Source organism: Artemia sp. Qi Xiang Cuo, chromosome 9 (genome assembly GCF_049724085.1).
Source record: "Artemia sp. Qi Xiang Cuo chromosome 9, ASM4972408v1, whole genome shotgun sequence".
Classification (NCBI taxonomy): Eukaryota; Metazoa; Arthropoda; class Branchiopoda; order Anostraca; family Artemiidae; genus Artemia; species Artemia sp. Qi Xiang Cuo.
Genome location: NC_142802.1, coordinates 20,051,257 through 20,071,691, shown reverse-complemented (window position 1 = coordinate 20,071,691; position 20,435 = coordinate 20,051,257). Strand labels below are relative to the sequence as shown.

At 35.3% G+C, this 20,435-nt stretch overlaps 1 protein-coding gene across 1 annotated transcript in view; it reads left to right on the top strand.

Moving 5' to 3' along the window:
- Positions 1–19,784, top strand: part of vas (ATP-dependent RNA helicase vasa) — a 62,738-nt gene extending 42,954 nt beyond the window's left edge. The window contains exons 9-13 of the mRNA XM_089094343.1: positions 3,913–4,108; positions 6,464–6,661; positions 9,394–9,566; positions 13,988–14,086; positions 16,234–19,784. Of these exons, the coding sequence (XP_088950469.1) occupies positions 3,913–4,108; positions 6,464–6,661; positions 9,394–9,566; positions 13,988–14,086; positions 16,234–16,284 (717 nt within the window). The 3' untranslated portion in view covers positions 16,285–19,784. The remainder of the gene's footprint in view (positions 1–3,912; positions 4,109–6,463; positions 6,662–9,393; positions 9,567–13,987; positions 14,087–16,233) is intronic.
- Positions 19,785–20,435: the final 651 nt, after the last annotated feature.

Sequence of the window (20,435 nt, the reverse complement as noted above, 5' to 3'; positions counted from 1 at the left end):
CATTCTAGGGTATTCAACCTAGATTAGTACGGTTCTCCTAGTTTGGATTAGTTTCTTCAGTTTATCACTATCATCAACAATTACATTTGATATTTACCTCCTCATATAAAAAATATTAAATTTTAAGAAATGGTGTTTTTACTCATTTTCTTGTACCTACAGTTGACAATTGATTTTATTCACTGTTGAATCATTTCTACTGACAAATTTTGATATCAACATAGAAATGTCTTCTTTTTTTATTTACATTTTTCTGTTATAAACATGAAATTGAAAAATATTAGTATTAAAATTTTAGAGTTCAAATACCAATTATAAAAAGAATATGACTTTTGACACAAGATTTTGTTGTTTGGTGTACCTTTGATGCCTCCTAAGGGGGCCTAACGTGGCCAGATATAGCCCTAGGCTAAATGCAAAATTCTAGTGATTTCAAGAATGCAAAGTTCTTCTGTAATACCAACTGAACAAATTAAAAAAAAAGGGAAAAAATCAGCAAAATTCTGTATACAGCCTAGAGTTATTAATATATTTAGACTACTAACTTACTAATAAGAAGTCGTTACTAAGTTATCTTACTAAATTGTGATAAATAAAATCTTTGACTGGTTCTTATATGCTTGGTGTAAGCATTTTGGGCCTGTAGATAGAGTTATTCAAGTCGCCTTATTGGTAACATCTCTGACGCAACAAGGAATCTTGCTGTTTTCTTTGTTCCTCCCTTTACAAGGCGGGGTAATGTAAAATCTTGACATCATTACATTTTGCTGTCCTTGCGTCATGATATATTGGTTATTCACTATAGTAAGTTCAATATACTATAGTGAATAACTATAGCTATATGATCGAAATATCTTAGACTTTTGTACCTAATTTCTTAAATAGGCAATTTCCAAAAATAGTTTTTTGGAATCTGATATGTTCAGAAGGCAGTTTATTTATGCATAGTTTCAATTGTAAATTTTCTTAACAAACAAATAAACATTCAAGTGGGGATAAGTTCATTGATTTGACAGTGGGATCTGGTACAAAAGTCTAGATATTTCAATCATATAACTAGTTCACTATAGTATATTGGCTATTAACTGATATAGTAAGGTTATTCACTTTTAAATCTCATTTTTGGATATTTCTTTAGATCTTTGGAAAGGCTATAGATCTTTTACAGAATCTTCAGTTTTTTTTTTTTTTTTTTTTTTTTTTTTTTTTTTTTTTTTTTTTTTACGAGACAGGGCTATCGTTCCCCAAATCCCTCCAATGTATCTACGGTTCCAGTTCTCGGTAATAGACTTAGAATTGAACAGCTATTTAGATAGTCGCTTTATCAGCCAGATTTATTTTCTGTGATGATTGCCACGGTCGTTGCTGCAATCCGTCTTGCTGCCCTTGCGCTTAAACACTGGCACGATGATTCCTTTCTTCCGCTGATTACGATTACGCTGAACACCCTTTTTTTTTTTTTTTTTTAGAATAACAATGTGGCAGATTTCTTTAAAATAGCTTTTAACCATTTTATTGTTTAAAAAAAAGAGTTGTGAGAAAGTCAAACTTTAGCGTAAAGAGCGAGGCGTTGAGGAGGGCACAGCCCCTTTCATATACGGAATAATTTCTGTTCGTTTTAAGATTTAATGTCGCTCCTTACTTTCAGTTTAAAAAACTTTTTTTTATTTAAAGGCTGCGAAAGCGGGGGTTTGGGGGGCGGTAGCCCCCCAACTGTGCTTCATATTCCCTGTACGTTTTAAGGTTCTACCTTGTAACTCAGCCTCTTTAACTCTTTAAAAAACGTAGTTTTTTTCAAATAATCTTTATTAAAGGCATGGACTCTGACTTTAATTTTTAGCGTCCCTCTTGAGGTATTTTTTTTTTTTTTTTTTTTTTTTATATTATCATTACTCTTTTAATTAGTTTCTTCTATATTTAGCGCTGAAGACTCCTTGTTTTATAGAGGCGAAATATGCGTCGTTTAGTTTATCTTTCTTTTCCCTCTACTGGCTGTGAACCCCTTTCTTGAGTTTCTTCGTTTTGAGATTGTTCTCTCTTTGTTTTCTTATTAATTACCTGTATATGGAACTCTGCTGGTTTTTAACAAATTTGAAAATAAGAATATAATTGGCAAGCAGGAGAACGTAACTCGATAAGAGCTTATGTAGTTAAGGCATTCTTATTTGAGTTTTTTTTTTTTTTTTTTTATAAGATAGATTTTTCTCGCAAATTTTATAAGAATTTCTCTAGCCTAACGGGAATGGGAAACACATAAGTAGTTGATATTTGGCGATTTAATATGGGAAGATAAGGGTTGAAAACAACTAGTAGCAATGACAGCGTAGCAGTTGGGACTTTATCAGAAAACTCCAGATAAGTAATAACTATCGTCATTTGTTGCTATCATTTTGTGCAAACCCAGTCTGTACACATTAGGTCTAGTTTAGCTCGAGAAAATCTGCTTGCTTTGCTCTCTTATATTTTGAAGTATCTAAAAAAAAAAACAGTTATACAGCAGCTTAGGGTAGGTTGAGATACTAAAATCGTGCCCAATTCTGGCACAGTTTTCACCTTCTACTTTTAAATTGGAAAGTTTCCTCAAAGACAAGGCTCTATGCGAATTCTCCCGGGAAATTGCGAGCATCAATATCGTAGTTCTCATCAATAACTATTGAAAATTTATGGTTTGACCGAAATTTAATTGAAAAGACAGTGAATTTGTGTTTCAGTCAAGCTGGTTACACCTCAGGGAACTCCTAAAGTGGCAAAATTGATCAAGTGACTTTTTTAAGTGGATTTTTGGGACAGGTATACTAGAAATTTTTAAGGGATTATCCTTTACTCAGCTTCAAAAGAAAAATTCTGATGAGCCTAATCGAAAAAAACAGTCGCACTTTCTTTTTTCTGCACTTTCTTTCTCATTTGATTTCCGGGAAAGTAGCTGTTGGATTCGGATATCTGTATATTCGGATCTCGTATCAAAGCTCGACAAGTAATGGCAAGACCATCCAATCAATCCCAAATAGTCTGTCCAGACAAATAAAAAAAGTTTACAATGGTTGAGATTGGGTTATCCCCTAAGGTATCGAATCTCCTTAAACAAAAATAAATTCAACAAATTAAACCAGTTTTCATGTTGATAATGCTTGACAAATAGTTTTTTGACTACCCAGAGCTAGAAATAGTAGTGCCCGATACTCAGCGATATCGGTTATCGATAGTCTTGAAAAGTCAATACTTTCGGTACATAAATATTACCCTTCTAGATTTAAAAATAGATTGAGTGTTTCGATGAGAGTCTCAGACTCTTCCATGGGAGCCTTGGGTTTCTAAGGATTTTTTTTTCAGGTATTTCCTTTAAAGAATATGAAATGTCTTTTAAGTAAAAGATAATTTCTTAAACCACATTGGCCTGACATCACATAAAGAAAGAAAAACGAGCAAAAATGGGGGTTTTTGGGAAATATTCGCTTTTTTTCAGTATTTTCATTTGGCCTATAAAAACCCCATTTTTGTTCGTTTTTTCTTTCTTTATGTCTTTTAAGTAAAAAGCTTTGGATAGGTAGAACTCGGCTAAACCTCGATTGTTTCTGTTGTTGGCCAAAGCGTGGTTGCTTTATTCACCTGTGCCTCCAATTTTAACCTAGGTGTACAGAATACTGTCGCTTCTGAGATGTGACTTTTTATCCCACTTCTTCTTTAAATTGTTGATTGTTGCTAACTTTGATCTAACATCTATCTGATCTTGACTCAATGTAAATGTAGGACTGATTCTGCTATGTTGATGTGATGCCTTTCTCGTTCGTCTTATTTCAGACCCCGTCTGTTCATGATTAAAAACGTACCACTGATCATTGTAACAAAATCTCATTCTTATTAATAATTACATGTATACACATTTGTATATATTTATGTTGGATTTTCTTATAGGCTGAAAGAAATACATTGATGTTCTCAGCAACGTTCTCTGACGAAGTTCAACAGTTGGCTGCAGAATTTCTTGAGAACTATATCTTCGTTACTGTTGGCACAGTGGGTGGAGCATGCACGGACGTACTTCAAGAAGTTATCGAGGTTGATCCAAAGAGTCGAATCAATAGGCTCCTCGAAATTTTGACAGAAAAGGGTGAGCAGTTTCTTGCGGAGTAACAGGATAAAAGGAGGCCATGGCCTCCTTTTTACCCCCTCCTTTTAACCCCCTAAAACCATGGCCGTGTCCAGGGGGTTAGCAAGTTTGAATCCCCTCCGCAAAATATTTGCACCATGCAACAATTTTAAACTCACAACAAAGATAAAAGGCTACATGTCAAGGTTTCATAAACAAGGTTTGATATATACCCGTTGCAAAATCACATTTTGCCAGACTATATTGCCAACCCTGGCGAAAATTCGGCAATTGAGTTTTTTTGCAAGCAATTTAAATGTAAAAAAAAAAAAATGGGAAACAGTAATCAGGAATTCTCTTCCTAGAACTGATCAGAACTCTTCAAAAATTCAGACATTAAAAAACGACAGCAAAAATAGAATATAACTCCAATTAAGAACTACATAAAATAAGACAGGAATAAATTTATTTCTATTGTTGGTGAAAGTTGAGGAGATTTATCAACTGAACGAAAACAGTTATAAGAGAACCTAAACTCTGGGTTATTAAGCCTCAAACTGGCTCTGTATCACCTAAATACGATTTTTTGTTTTAAGGCATTTGATCTGAGTATTTGACAGGCATTTTTTCAAGGATATTTTCTTCTGAAATATTTTATTTTATTTTGTTGAATTTTTTCTATAGATGGCAACAATATTGCTGCTGATTCGGAGGGGGTTTAAAAAACGTAACGAAATTTTTTTAATGTATTTTTATTGTCTTTTTATCAGTCGGTACGTATACGAGTCCGTATCGAACCTTGTTTATGAAACCTTGACTTGTTGCCTTTCATCTTTGTTGTGAGTTTATAACTGTTGCATTGTGCAGCAAATTCTGCCTTTGCATACCTTAACAGGCTTTTCCTAAGTATCTCCGCCTTGAAAAACTGTTTCCTAAGATTGCAGTTTCGTTTCTTGACCGAAACGTTTCGATCAGTCTCTCTCTTCTTACTTCTCAACTCCTCGCTCTTAATGGATTTGTTTCGGGATTTTTGTGGAATTTTTTTTTTGGTGGGGGTGGGGGGGGGGCTAAGAACTTAAGATGAACGGGCTATTGTAACAGATAGAAAACAACAGTCGCAAAAATCATTAGGTTTGGGCTCGGAAGTTCACCCTTAGTGCAGTTTATTACTCCTGTCTATTTTAAATTGTACAAATATGTTTTAGACGTAATTTTTTTTTTCAGTGTACGCCTGAACAAAGAAAGTCTAAGGGTTGCTCCGTTTTTCTGTTTAAAGTATGACATGACATATGTTAAGAAAAAAAAAAGAATTATCAAAACATTAATGCTAGACAATGCTAGAATTTAGGTCTGTCTGTCTTAAGTAGCATGTTGAAAATTCGTATCTTAGACGCGTGTCCCATCACTCTTTAAATGTTCCATTCTGAGTCATTCAAGGCTCCATTCTGAGTCATCTATAGTCCTCATTTACATTATTGACATTTCTGTTTATAATACTGCTTGCTGCGATTAATGTCGAATCGGTAAAGTATGACAATCACGAGTGACACCTACTATTGATTAAACGCACCTACTTCAGAGGCTTCAAGATAACAAGCCGGCGGTCATTTGAAGATGGGGTGGATAATACTAGGTAGCTTGTATCCAGCTATTTCCGTCATTTAAATGCTTCTCCTAGGTAATAGGGATCTAAAGAGAAGTCGCAATGTCGTGGTGCTCCATCCTTGGTAATTTCTAGTTGACTTAATGTACTGTAACTCTAAAAATAGATAAAGAAAGGTCTGATAAAGAAATGTTTCATCTTTCTTTCTTTGTTGGAAAAAATTTAAAAGATCGCTTCATTCTATTAAATGTTAATTTCACCTTATTTTCAATTCTACCGCGTTTGTTTTCGGGTGGGGGGGGGGTTGAGTCAGTTGATGTCTTTTCTTCTTTTTTTTTTTTTTTTTAGTTCTATTGCTGCCAGGCAAATGACGTTTTCTGGTTTATGCTGTTTTGAATATTTTGGAGTATGGATACCGAACAAAGGAATTATTATTTTTACTTCCTTTCATTCTTAAAAGTATGCAGTGTTAAATTCAGCAGACAGGATCCAAGTCGTAACGGAAGATTTAAATTGTTTAAGCGAAAATGGTCAAGTTAGAAAAAAAAACCTACCACATAGCTTGATCGTTTAGATCGTTTTTATCGACTCACTGACCTTTTTTCATATATGCATTTATGACTTGGATCTATGTTGTGTATAACCCGATCCCATTTGCGCCCGTTGTTATCACTTAATTTCATAGGTTCTGGAAATAAAGAAAATTTTATATTTTTTAGTCCATTCTTAAAGAGTTGAAGATTTACGATTTTTTTTATTCCTTTATATTTTAGAGGGCGTTAAGACTTTAGTGTTTGCATCGTCAAAGAAGACTGCGGATTTTCTTGCTGCGTTGCTCTCAACAAAAGAACTTCCTGCCACAAGTATACACGGAGATAGATTTCAGCATCAGAGAGAAGAAGCGCTGCGTGACTTTAAATCTGGCCACCGTAACATTCTTGTTGCTACTGCAGTGGCTGCTCGAGGTTTAGGTAAGATTTAATGAATATTTTCAGAGCTAAAGTTTAGGTGGGATCCGGTTTCAATTCTATGAGATTATAAGAAGAAAACTTACTCGGCTGCCTGTCGGTTGGAATGTTCAACTGTGAATTTTAGTTTTTGCCAGAGATGATATAACCCAAAGAATGTATGTAAGTTACAAGAGTGGAAACTAGTGTCGTAAAACGTCAATTTCATCTAGGCATCTCATGGCATTATGTCAAGCTTTCTAATTAGTGAAGATGTTAAAAGTAGAATAGCGAAGGCCCAGGGTGCTTCTTATTGCAATTTAAAAAGTTTGAAAGAATAGGAAGATAAGTTCAGTAGTCAAGTGTGGTTGTGAAACATGGGCGCTTCGGCTTGGATAGGTGGAGAAGGATTTGTTTGGTGTTTTCCAGAGGAATTGGCTCCGAAATTTTTGGGTATCCGTCTGACTGACCGTATTTTAAACAGTAAGGCATACAAAAATTTTGGTTCTGTCCCACTTTCTTGGGCTGTAATGAGAGAAAGGTTGGGATTGTCTGGACACGTTTTGCGGACGGAGAAGGACAGACTGCCAATGATCAAAACATTTTTGTTGCCTTTATTGGCCAACCACTTGTCAATCGAAATGCAGGTCGTCCCCAAATGAGATGACAAGAGGTTGTAAGGAAGGATTTAAAGGAAACGGGAACTTATTTGGTAGGGTGTAAAGTGTGAAGCTTTGAATAGATTAGGATGGAGAAGGGATGTGCACAACTGTCTTGGCTTCAGACGGCTTGGTGCTGCAGTGAGGTGTTTGTAATCGTTATAGTAGTGGTATGTAATCGGGTTTCATTGGAAACTGAGAACCAACACATTACTATTTTAATTTTACAAATCACGCCAATTAAATTAATGTTACTTATTATTAACCTAAAAAAATCCCGGAAATGACAAACGGACGGACGGTTTTATTATTATTATTGTGAGTGTGATTAACATGATTATAACTAGCTCTCTTTTTCCACTGATTAGGCAGCTTAAAATACGGTAAATGATATACGGTAAAACTGGAGAGAATGAATCATTGCTGACTGAAAGTAGAGATATTGAAATAAATTGTTAAAAAAATAGGGGGCACAAAATAGGTTGATCCGATAAACTTGCGTTAGGAGCAAGTTTAATTAACGCAAACTTGAGTTAATTAAGTAAATTACACTTCTTTAGACTATGCTAGGGAGGGGGCGCCCCTCGCCCCCCTGGATCCACCACTGGTATCTATACAGTTCCAATTTCGTGTGAAGTATTATATTCAAATTATCTGTACATGATTATCTACGGCCATTCTATGTAAAAGATTGGTGAAAAGTATTAACTTGACGTTTCGAAGGCTTCTTACTTTTATACTCCTGAGTCATTATTAGGCTTTTAATCCAGTCGAGTGGTGAATTGAGTTGTGAGGGCGTTCTTAGTTGTATTGTTTTAAATTAATTTTTTCCTTATTTACTTTCTTAGTGATGACAGTAAGGGCAGTAGGGCAGGAAACTAACTAAAATTTGCAAAAATAACTAAAATTTTAGTTATTTAGTTAAATTTATAAAATTGTAGCTAGAAAAGATGGGCTGCAAATTTTAAAATTTCAAAAACTAAAATTGCAAATAGTTGGGATTTTCTGAAGATTGCTTGTTTCTCCCACAGTTTATAGAATTATCCAGTAAGTTTATCGCAGATCATTTCTTGTCTTCAGTCTCGCCGCGAACGAAAAGCTCCTCCCACTTGTTTGTGCAGTTATGTATCAGTGTGTTTGCGTCAATCAATGAGAAATGGTTACAAAATGCATGATTCGTAATAGCGGGTATTCCAGTTATTTCTGATTGTTTTGCATCCAAGAGAAATCTGACTTTTTCTACCCATGAAAATATCTAATAACGCTGGTGTTTCTACTTTCTCCGAAGCATTTGCACCTTGGTCCGGGTTTTTCTAATGGGTGAGACAGGGACTAATCATACTGGTTAATTCTGTAAACTGTGGTTTCTCCTTAGTGCATTGGATGCGTATTTAACCATGAAATTTTAGAACATGTCATTGCATGATTCTCGCTAATACCTATAGTACTGTGTATAATTTTTTTTTTTTTTTTTTTTTTTTCTATATGTTCATAATTCTGAGCTTAAATTTGGATAATCAAAAATTGTGAGGGGGAGCTTTGAAGTAACAAAGGAGCAGATGGGCAGGTTTTTTTTTCACTAATTAATTTTGCGAAAAAGGAATGAACAGTCAAATTAATGGAAATGTAAGGTCATCTGTAGCATTTAGGGTACATATTTTCACACGAGAGAACTCTAGACTCAATCAAATACTTAAGTTTGTGATCAATAGCGATTAAGTGAAGAAGCATTCAAATGCTAATAAGCTGTCAAATTTGAAAAAAGTTGTGTTAAATTCGTAAAAGAACCAGCTATGGTTATGGATTTTTCGCTTTATAAAGAAGGTGAAATTGCCCGGCCACTGACCAAAATTATACTAATTTCTTCTTCCATCAATCATTAGGGAGGTGTTTATGAAGAGCAATTTTGATGGTTTTTTAATTATTATTTATCTATTGCCTAACGAGACTCGCATGTTTGAATTGTATGGTAAAGACCGTTCAACAGCTTTACTAACCTTTTAACTCTTTTGCTCCTGTTGGTAAATAATTTCTTCGAAGCTTTTATAATTTTAATGATTCCTTTTAGTTTATTAATTGATTTTCTCTCCTTTTTAGATATAAAGGGCGTTGGACTAGTCATTAACTATGAACTACCCACAGATATTGACGAATATGTGCATAGGATCGGAAGAACGGGTCGCCTTGGTAATACTGGGCATGCCATATCCTTTTTCAACCCAGATAAGGATTCTGCAATTGCCGGGAAGCTGGTCAATGTTCTTGCTGCGGTAAATGTTTTTTATTTCGCTCTCTTTTTTTCCTTAATCTCTCCTTTAACTTCTCTGTATTTTTCTCCTTTCCGTTCTTTTTCTCTAATTTCCTTTTTCTATCTTTTTCACCTTCTCTTCCTTTGTTTGTTCTTTTTTTATTGGTGCTAATGTGTGACCATTTAATAAGAAAAATAAACTTGGCAACATGTTTTTCCTTTCCTGAAGAAATATATTGTCATCCTTATTGTGAAAGACGTTCAACATACATTCAATTCTCCTAATGAATATTTTAGCGACTTTGCCAAGTTAATTGTTGACAGTTATTTATATTAAATTATAAAATCTTCTTAATTACTGATTTTACATGTTAGCACGTTTATCTGAGAGTTTAGTATTATAGAGGCAAGTTAGATCTAGGGAGAGGATGTAAGTTTATTGAAGTTGAATATTCTGGTTAAATTTTTAAGGATTTGGAGCCATGAGCATATCATGACACAGAAAAAAGGCCCAAAACGAAAAAAAAATATAATAAATGGCGACACAAAAACATTAAGGCAGCAAGTGCTGCTTCAATGTCAATAAATGAAAATGAGTCAATAAAAAAAATATTTTAACATTAATGCAAGTCAAGAACAATTAACACAGTTAAAATAGTATTGTAACCATTTATAGAGAATATATCAGAATATTAAAAATATAAATGGTTGGTACGTACAAAAACATTCACAGGCAAATACCTGAAAGAAACTGCATCAAACATTAAATATTTGTTAAGATAATATTATTGAAATACCGGGTAAAATAATGCACAAGTAATTTGTAGTTTCTCTTGAGGCTGGGGAGTTAAAAAATCTTTAGTCCAAATCGAAATGTCAACTTATGTCTACGACTATCAAGTGAATTTAAGTTGAGTTGCTTTAGTGCATCATCATATATTGAGTAGTTATGTCCAAGCATAAATTTTACAGCTCTCTCCAGACACTTAGTCTCCAGACCTTTAACTACGTTGAACAACAATGGTTATCTCAATATTTTGATTGAATGCATTTGGGGAAATGGTGGGCGTGAGAGGAAGTTAGTTGCCCTCCAATCACTTTCGACTATTAAAAAGGAAACTAACCCTTTCAATTTCCAATTGAATGAGCCCTTTTTGAAGTTTCTACGACAACGCTCTCTATAAAAATCCTTATATGCCCCCCAGGATATAACTTACAACACTTGTTCAGAGGGCTGTGGGGGAAGTGTCATCCTCAAAGACATAATTTTTGTACCTTTTAACTACGTTGAACAACATAGCTGTCTCAAAATTGTGATTGTATGTGTTTAGGGAAATGGTGGGTGTGAGGGTGTGGTTAGTTGCCTTCCAATAACTTTCGACTATTAAAGAGGGAGCTAGCACTTAGTTCCAAATCGATAAGACCTTTTTGAAAATTCTACTAAAATACTTTGTATAAAAACCTCATATGCTCCAAGGGCATAACTTACAACCCTTACCCTGAGGGCTGTAGGGGGGGAGGGTGTTTGTGTCATCCTCAAAAGACGTAGTTTCCAGACCTTTCAACTACGTTCAAAAAATAACCGTCTCAAAATTTTGGATTGGATGTGTTTGGGGAAATGGTGGGTGTGGGAGGGGGTTAGTTGCCTTCCAATCTCTTGACTATTAAAATGGGCACTAGCCCTTTCAATTTCCAATCGAATGAGCCCTTTTTGAAGTTTCTAAAACAACACTTTCTATAAAATAAAACCTTATATGCCCCAGGGCATAACTTACAACCTTTTCCTTGAGTGCTGTGGGCGAGTCGTCATCCTCAAAGACATTATTTCCAGAACTTTTAACTACGTTGGAAAAATGGCTATCCAAATTTTGATTGGATTTGTTTGGGGAAACGGTGATCGTGAGAGTGAGGGGGGGTTAGTTTCCGTCCAATCACTTTCTAGTATCAAAAAGAGCACTAGCCCTTTCAATTTTCCATTGAATGAGTTCCTTTTGAAGTTTGTATGACAACACTATCTATATAAACCGTACATGTCCCCAGGACATAACTTACAATCCTTGTCCAGAGAGGTGTGGGAAATTTGTTATCCTCAAAGACATAATTTTTAGAATTTTCAACTATGTTGAACAAAATGGCTCTGAAAATTTTGATTGGGTGTGTTTGTGGAAATGGTGGGTAGGAGAGGGCGGTTAGTTGCCCTCCAATCACTTTCGACTATTAAAAAGGGTACTAGACCTTTCAATTTCCAATCGAATGAACCCTTTTTGAGCCCAATTTCCAATCGAATAAGCACTTTATATGCCCCCAGGGTATAACTTACAGCCCGTGTCCTAAGGGCTCTGAAGGGTTTATCCCCATAGACCTAACTTTCAGAACTTTCAACTACGTTGAACAAAGCGGCTATCCCAAAATACTGATTGGAGGTGTTTGGAGAAATGGTGGGCATGAGAGGGGAGTTGCCTTCCAATCGATTTCAACTGTTAAATAGGGTACTTGCCCTTTCAATTTCCAATCGAATTAGCCCTTTTTGAAGTTTCTACGACAGTGTTTTCTATAATAAAGAAAACTTATATGCCCCCAGGGTATAACTTACAGTGCTTGTCGTGAAAGCTGTGGGGGTTTGTCATCCTCAATTACCTAATTTCTAGAACTTTTGACTACGTTGAACTACATGGCTATCTCAAAATTTTGATTGGATGTGTTTGGGGAAATAGTGGGCGTGAGAGGGGGGGGGTGTTTCCCTCCAATCGCTTTTGACTATTGAAAAGGGCGCTAGTCCTTTGAATTTCTAATCGAATGAGCCACTTTTGAAGTTTCTACGACAATCCTTTTTTTTGTTATATGCCCCCAGGGCATAACTTACAACCGTTGACCTGAGGGCTGTGGGGAGAGTGTCCTCCTCAAAGATATATTTTCCAGACCTTTCAATTACGTTGAACCAAATCACAAAATGTTGTTTGGATGTGTTTGGGAAAATGGTGGGCGTAGAAGGGGTGTTAGTTGCCTTCCAATATCTTTCGGCTACTAAAAAGGACACAAGTCCTTCCAATTTTCTATTGAATGATCCCTTTTCGAAGTTTCTGCGACAACTCTTTGGATACGAAGTGCCATGGTCTAAAACAAAGAAAGAAACAAACAAATAATACATTGTGTTGTCTATGATATTGCTGAAATTGAGAACTATTTTCTTATAGATTATCGACAAATAACACCAATACCACTACCATGTGTTAGTATAATTTCGTTGGATGTCATTCTTGGTTTGAAATAGGTATAATAACCATAAAATGCAACATACTCTTCAGTCGCCGACCACGATTCACAGATAGAATCAATATCACTAAGTTCATTTTTCGAGCATAGTTTGACCTCCTCCATTTTGTTCATAAGTGACCGGGCATTTGACACTAGTATTTTTGGAGATAAATAGGGATGATTTAAGGGTTTTATATTGTGGTCTCGAATTTGCTTGCCAGTACACTAAATTGGTTCTGGCAAGCAGTAGTGTTAGGTTTCGATTTTAATGTATAAGTTGTTAGATGAATGTAATGATGAGTTTAGTATCCTCCACAAAAAATTATATATATTATTATACTGGGAATTCCCTATTAAAAGAATTTCATTAACACGTTAAAGTGACAGAATAAAACTAGTTGGTAAGAGTAATATGTGGTTTTAGAAGACAATTTAATTCCTTGCACTAAAGAGTATTCTATACCTTAAAAGATCCCCCTGTCTCGCCCATTATAAGCTTTTTAGCGTGTGTGGCTAAACTATTTAATAATTGATTGTTGGTTTTACCATTCCTTGTATAGCTTGGATAAAATATCCGAACAAATGACAGAAAACTAAAAGCCAAAACTTGAATTTCCAGAAATTAAAATATTATTCTTCTTCTTCTTTTTTAAATGAAGACCTCTTCCAGTAGACCTGTTTGGAAAACCCTGAAAATTAACTGAAATGAAACATCATTTGAGCAATTTGGCAACTTTGGAAGTTCCATGTGGTGCTACCCGCTTTGATTAAAAACCTTGCCGACACAGGGGGCATGAAATTTCATTGTTTTTTTTAATCAAATTTGACAGTCAAACCGCAGATTTTCAATAGCTCTCGGCGGTGATTATTTTCCTTGGCGAAATACCAATTGGGCCCTTTGTTTTTGAGATGGCCAGCCGATACTTAGGCTCGCAAAACGATTTTGAGGTATCGAATGCCCTTGATTCATTTTGCATGCTCAAAAGCATATGTAAATAGAAAGATCCCAAACGTTTACCTATCGACAGGGTGGCAGCCTAGGTGCTTTGAATTTTTGTCATCCTCGTTCTTTTTTCCTTTCATTTATTCATTCTTGGCTTGTGGAGTTAACCATTTCTGCAGGAGGAAATCAAACTTCGATTTTTTCATGTATTTTGTTGTGCTTTTTTTAATTTTTTCCTTCTGTAGGCACAGCAAACTGTTCCCGCTTTTCTCGAGTCTATGGCAAGTGGCGTATCATTTGGTTCCGATACTTCGAGCCGTTTTGGTGGATCTGATGTTAGAAATGTAAGTAGATCTCAAATATTTAAAAACTAAGATTACATTTGGATAGAAATATATGCCTTGTGCGTTTTGGGGTTCAATTGCAGTAAATCATGTTTTTGTGGAGGGGGGGGGGGTATTCCGAATTGCAAGTTGTGGGTCACTTAGCTAAATTACAAGGGATGGTTTCCGGGCCTTTTGACTACTGTGTGATTTATGTTGATAGGAGATACAAAAAAGTTTATTTATATATATGTCACCGAGAATGTCTGGAATCTGGTTAATGTCGATATTCACCAGTGAATGTCTGAAATTTATTTTTCGCTGCTTGGATTCAATTAGTTTTGCGATTTGTCAGCAAAGGTGATTCAGTTTGAGGTTGCTGCTTGCTTGGTCGATTTACATTGCCACCACTACAATTTCCAAATTAATTGGTTCGGCCTCTTATAGGACCTCACTGGCTCTCTAAAGAGTTCCACAGCTAAATCCGAGTTGTTTTGCATGTTTAGCTTTAGCTTCATTAAAACGTAAGCGACGATCGAACAATCAATAGTCGTAATGTTTCAGCTTCAAAGTAGCTGGACAAATTTATCACAGAATAAATTTAGCGGCATATCCACCACAGGCCCTTGAAGGTGATTTTGAACCCCTTTCATATAGCCAAATGTAATTTGTAGACCCCGATAAAGCTGTTGAAAACGCTCATTACATACTTTATGTTATTGGATCTCTCGTAACCTAACGAATCTCTTGGAAGAAATATTGCGAGACACAAGCAACTGTGCCAAAGGTTACATGAAATTGTGAGAAGTGGAGAATAATGTAAATCAACCGGCTGGACTACTGGGACAGCAGCCTCGGTTAGAAGACAAGCGACAGTGGTAATCACTATATAAAAGCCTGCCGCGTAGCTATGAAGGGCGCCGTCAGCAAAGCCTCGGTTAGACGACAAGCGACAATGGGAATCACTATATAAAAGCCTGTCGCGTAGCTATAAAGGGCACCGTCAGCGAAGCCTCGGTTAGAAGACAAGCTACAATGGGAATCACTATATAAAAGCCTGCCGCGTAGCTATGAAGGGCACCGTCAGCTAAGCTGCCTATATATATGTATATATATTGCGCAAGTTACATTCCTAAAAAAAAAATTGCAATGCCAGACAAAAAAAAAAATAAGGCACGCCTATTTCAATAAAGCAAATAGAAAGAAAATCTAAGAAAAGAAGAAACTGGGAAAGATAAGAAAATTTCGTAAAGGTAAAAAATTAAAGTTAATAAGAAAAAAAAGATTCAAAATGCAGACCCATTAAAAAGATTATTTTTCATTTTATTTTTTACCGCAGAGAAACAGCTTACTTGTACAAAACCTTGATACTGGTTTTAATTCCTCCCAAAAAAATAAGCTTTTCAAAAGACAGATGTGTTTATCTCTTCAGAAATTACATCTCCTTGTCTGCCTAGATTTCTAGCTCAGCATTCGTTATCCTAGCTATTAAAAGGTGGGCTATTTTTCTTTATAGAAATAGTGAACATGAATGGATTGCCAAAATGTTCCACGAAAATAAACAAACTGAATTAAACACACTGCTTGCACCGTATACTAACTGTAGTTTCTTTAGTTTGTATTTTTGAAATATGTCGATTGTTTAAAACAATTCGTAATTATTATGAAACAGCGTATTGGCCAACATCTTTTTTTACTACAGAATATGTTTTGATTTTGGACGGCCAGGGGCGTACGTAGGGGGTTGGACTTGGGTCCTCCCCCTAAATCCCAAATTTCTTTCTATTTCTGGGTACTTTCCATTCAAATTGTCAATTTTTTTATATCCCCCCCCCCCCCCAGGAAAGATAAAATCCAGAGTGTGTATCTATTGACATCCTAAAATATTTTTTCCTAAATAAATTTCGAGTAATTAGTTTAAACGCGTAATTAGTTTGAAGGATGTTTTTAATTTTCTGTGTCCCCTACTTTCTCCCTTATCTAATCTACTATTTCTAAAAAAAAATTTCTTTTTCTACTTCACGAAAAGCAAACTTATCCCTTTTTCGTCGATTTTGAACTCATTTCATCGGATGCTATTTTAGAAATCTGTCAATACTGGCCAAGAGTTTATTGTAATTGTAAATTCCTCCTTGTAAAAAAAAAAATTGATTTAATTATCTTTTCAGACTGGAAGAGCGTTAGAAGTCCAGATCGAAGCTGACGAAGAATGGTCTTAAGTTGCCTTTCATGGGTTTAAGTTTTCCCACTTGTTGAGTTCATTTTCAGTGTTCATTATTATCTGACTGGCCAATGTTTGAATTCATGCTCGAAAGTAGTCATTAAGTTGTGTTGTACATTTCTATAATAACCGGAATCTGATATATTTTATTATATATCCTCAAAATTGTCATTTCCTTTATTTCAGTATGCTTTGGCTCCTTTATTTAGTATTTACGTCAGTGGGCCCCCTTTCGGTAGCATTTGCAATAGTGGCAGCATCCCTTTTTTTGTAAAATTACTTCTTTTTAATTAACACTGAATAAAATTAAACAATATTCAGTTGTTCTCCTTCCACTACTTCATTCTGTTGGTTCTCCGCTGGTTCGATTGGAGGCAGCCTCCTCTTCTTGCCTATAAGGCAAGAAGCTACAATTTTCGATGTTGCCGTATTACTCAATTATCCCCTGAGTCAATGCAGTCATTACTGTCAAAACTAAAACCTTCCACTACACAAAGGATAAATCATCAAAATTACGTTGTGCAGCATCCCTTTTGGTAGCATTTTCAATTCTGAGCCTCATTTTGGTAGCATTTACAAAAGTGAGGCCCCCCTTTGATAGCATTTATAATAGTAGAGCCTCCAGTGTTTTCCAATATAATTCATTTATGAATATTTACGTTTAACGATAGAAATTACTAATGCGAGTTCGTACCAGTATCAAATAATACCGTATCATAACTGTCATCTTGTATTGGGCGTAAAGTTAGTTTCTTTAGTGTTTTATAAAGCAAAATTAGTGTAACTGGCAAAATTACTGTAGTAATAAGTGTCTGATCTCAGTTTCTGAGAAAAACAAATTCGAAATCTTGAAAACGTAGCAAGAAATGCCAAAAACGAGATGGCGCTGATATATTTTTTTTACGCTAGTTCCAGTTTCAACTCTTAGTTGTTCTTTCTCTTTGACTAATATATTAACAAAATGTGAATATGCGAAATAAATTATACTGAAAGTATTTTGGAGAAAAGATTTCTGGTCATTTTCGTTGAATTCTTGAGATATAGCAAGTTATTAAGCATTGAGTATGGCTATTAAAGTGTGTGAAGCACAATCAAATTTCAGTTATTGTAGAAACTGTATCAGCACTTAAACAACATTCCCTAGTAACTTTGTTAAAAATATTATTTGAAAGATTCTCACATATTTCTTTAACTCGGCAATTTTATATATGTTGAAGCCATTAGTAGAGTTAAATATTGCAAAGTTGAACACTTTTAGACTTGATACGAGAAAGGTCCTTTAATCTCCGGAATCTTTTTTTGGTGAAGGTGGAATTAAATACGAGCGTTCGTCATGACATCGCTAAAATTTAGGGGCAAGCTTGTATTGATGAGTAAGAAATATCGTTATGGTATGCTGTATTCACCGTATGCATGGTATATCGTATCGATATCTCGAATCTTATGAACCATGATTTGGTTGGTATTTATGCGGAAAAAAAACTTACATAGAAATTTGAAATGCAAGGAGAATGTGTTAATTGTTTGCGATCATTTGAAATGATTGCTGGCTGTACAGGGAAATTTGAACTAATTAAAAATTGTGTGTATCTGTAGCTTTGGAGTCACAAAGTGGTGACTAAAAGTTGGATTGTGATTCCAAAGACAATAATCTTGTTTTGCGCTCTTTTTATAAGGGTGAAAATTTGGCTGAGGAACAAGAGGTTAAAAAAACAAAACAAAAAAACTGGCTTCCCTTTTTAATAGAGGTTTAAGAGAATGTATATAAAATAAACCAATGAAATGAAAGTGCATATGGAAGTTTAAGCAGTAAGCTCTCTGTCTCTGCTGTTGGTCGGTTAGGTGTCTGTTCGGAAATTTCAGGTGTATTTTAACTAAATCAAAATACACTATATGCATCCAGGTTGCCAAACGGCATATCTGCAATATATGAAGAACGCTAGGGGTATTATGTTGAAACTTTGATAGAATTTTGAGAGAGAAGTTGAATTTAAAAACACTGTTTGTATCTCCGTTGTCAAAAGGGTTTATCTGCATTATCAGAGGAACTGCTAAAATTCTTAATTTATAATTTTAAGGAAACGTCAATTGTGGTGTAGAACTAAATCAAAACAAACAGAAAGTTTAAGTAATAGAATAACAACTTTGATATATAGGAGGACTATTGTGTTGGTGAAGTGGGTTAGGTCTCAGCTTGGTGATACGAGACCCAGCTCTGTCAATACACTGCGGGTTAAACGTAAGTACCTTAGCAATCAAGAAATTTTGTTAATTTGACGCTGTAGCATATACACAATAGACCATAAAGTGCCATTTTCTAGAAGTATCGGTTTTTGAAAGAATTGTCATGTTATCACCCACGAAGAGAAAGTGTAAAAAAAAGCACCAAAATTGTCACATTTGGCAATGATAGTTTGCAAACAAAAAGAAATTGCAAATATGTAGAACCTTTGAAACTAATCAAAAATAATGCTATTTGCTCTTACTAGTGGCGGCAATCGGGTGCTTCCACCTCTTCCGGCATCGATGGTCTTTTAGACCTCCGGATTAAGCCAAAAATCTTGTTATTTTGTACTGATAGATAAATATACCAACAATTTTCTATCTGTGAAAGGATGCATTACAGCTTATTGAGCTTCGCAATCATCAAAAAATAATTGATCGCAATAGGTTTCAATTAGTTTTCTTAGACACAATTCAGTAATTGCAATTGCCTATTGAACGCAGAATAAATTTTTTGATTGAATACAGGGCATATATCTTCAGTTTACTTAGGGTATTAGAAGAGGCAACTTTGGGCCCGGGAACCTTTTACAACTTTGATCTCAATTTCGGTAACTTTGAGGAAGACGTGTCAAGGTATAGCGTCCATTGCCTTTGTGGCTGTGAAAGAGTACAAACGGAAAACTCATTATAACTATTTCAACTGTGTTCAACGCTTGCTTTTAGTATCTTTCTTGCATTTATTTTGTATTTGATGACTATATCGTTATTGCTAATATGTAAACATTTACAAGGCAAGTTTTATATATCCTCCTCTCCGCCCCCCCAGGGGGCATTTGGGAGGGGGCTGTGTCCCCATACTGTATTCTCAAAGATAGTTCTCTTGGGTGTATTTTCATTATAAAATTCCTTTTTGGAATATTAAAAACTATAAATGTTCCCCTCTTAGATGTTTGAAACTATATCCCCTCCTTTTTTTGCAAATCGATGTCATTGATCCCACACACCCTAATAATTGCATTTATAATAAGATTTGGTGATTCAAATTTCTTCAGATACTTTAGCCTAGTATGTTTATTTCAGAAATGAAGCTTAAGGTGGGCTCTCCTCATTTTTTATTTTGTTATTTAGCAGCGCATAGATTACAAAAATTAGTCCGTGTTATTTTTGGCAGATGGTGATGAATCTTTTATTTAGTGTTTTTTTCTCCCTTTTTTTTTCAAGCCTTATAAGCAGATTAGATTTTGTATTAAATAAGTTTCTTAATAATTTCTGTTTTCGTTTAGAGTTTGATTTGGGTAAAGTACAGTGGTGTCATGGAGGGTGTGGCAGATTGAAAATAGGAAAGGGCTGTATCCCCTCATATCGCTTCTTTGGAAAGAGTCCTTGCCCCCCCCCCCCCCCCTGTGTTATTTCCGTGAATTGGAACTTCTGGGAGTATCATAACCGAACATGAATTTAGGTCATGAAATGTTGCCCGACTGCAATGATTACTTTACTTGATCCATAAAGTTTATGTAATGCTTCCGAGAATTCAAAGTGGAAAAGAATCAGACATGTCTATTCAAAATCAGTGCCCTGGTGAGAAAGAAGTGGTGAATTTATGAACTTCTAAAAACCTATTTGGTAGGGCGTCAATTGGAGGGAGGGACGTTTGTACCTCTACTTTTGAAAGATGTCTATTTCTGGGGTATCTTGATTGAAAAATGTCTGTGTTTCTAATTGATAAAGACGACAATTTTCTCTTCGCTGGATTTTCAAAATTAATTTTAATCTCGCCTGCATCTTCGTGAATGATGCCACTATTTCCTGGGCTCCAATTGGAGCCATTCCTGGAATGTTGATTGAAGAGCTAATTCAAGCCCTTTTCAAGATAGTGAAAAGGTCCTAATCTAGGATTTTATTAAAAAAAATAAAACTATGGTT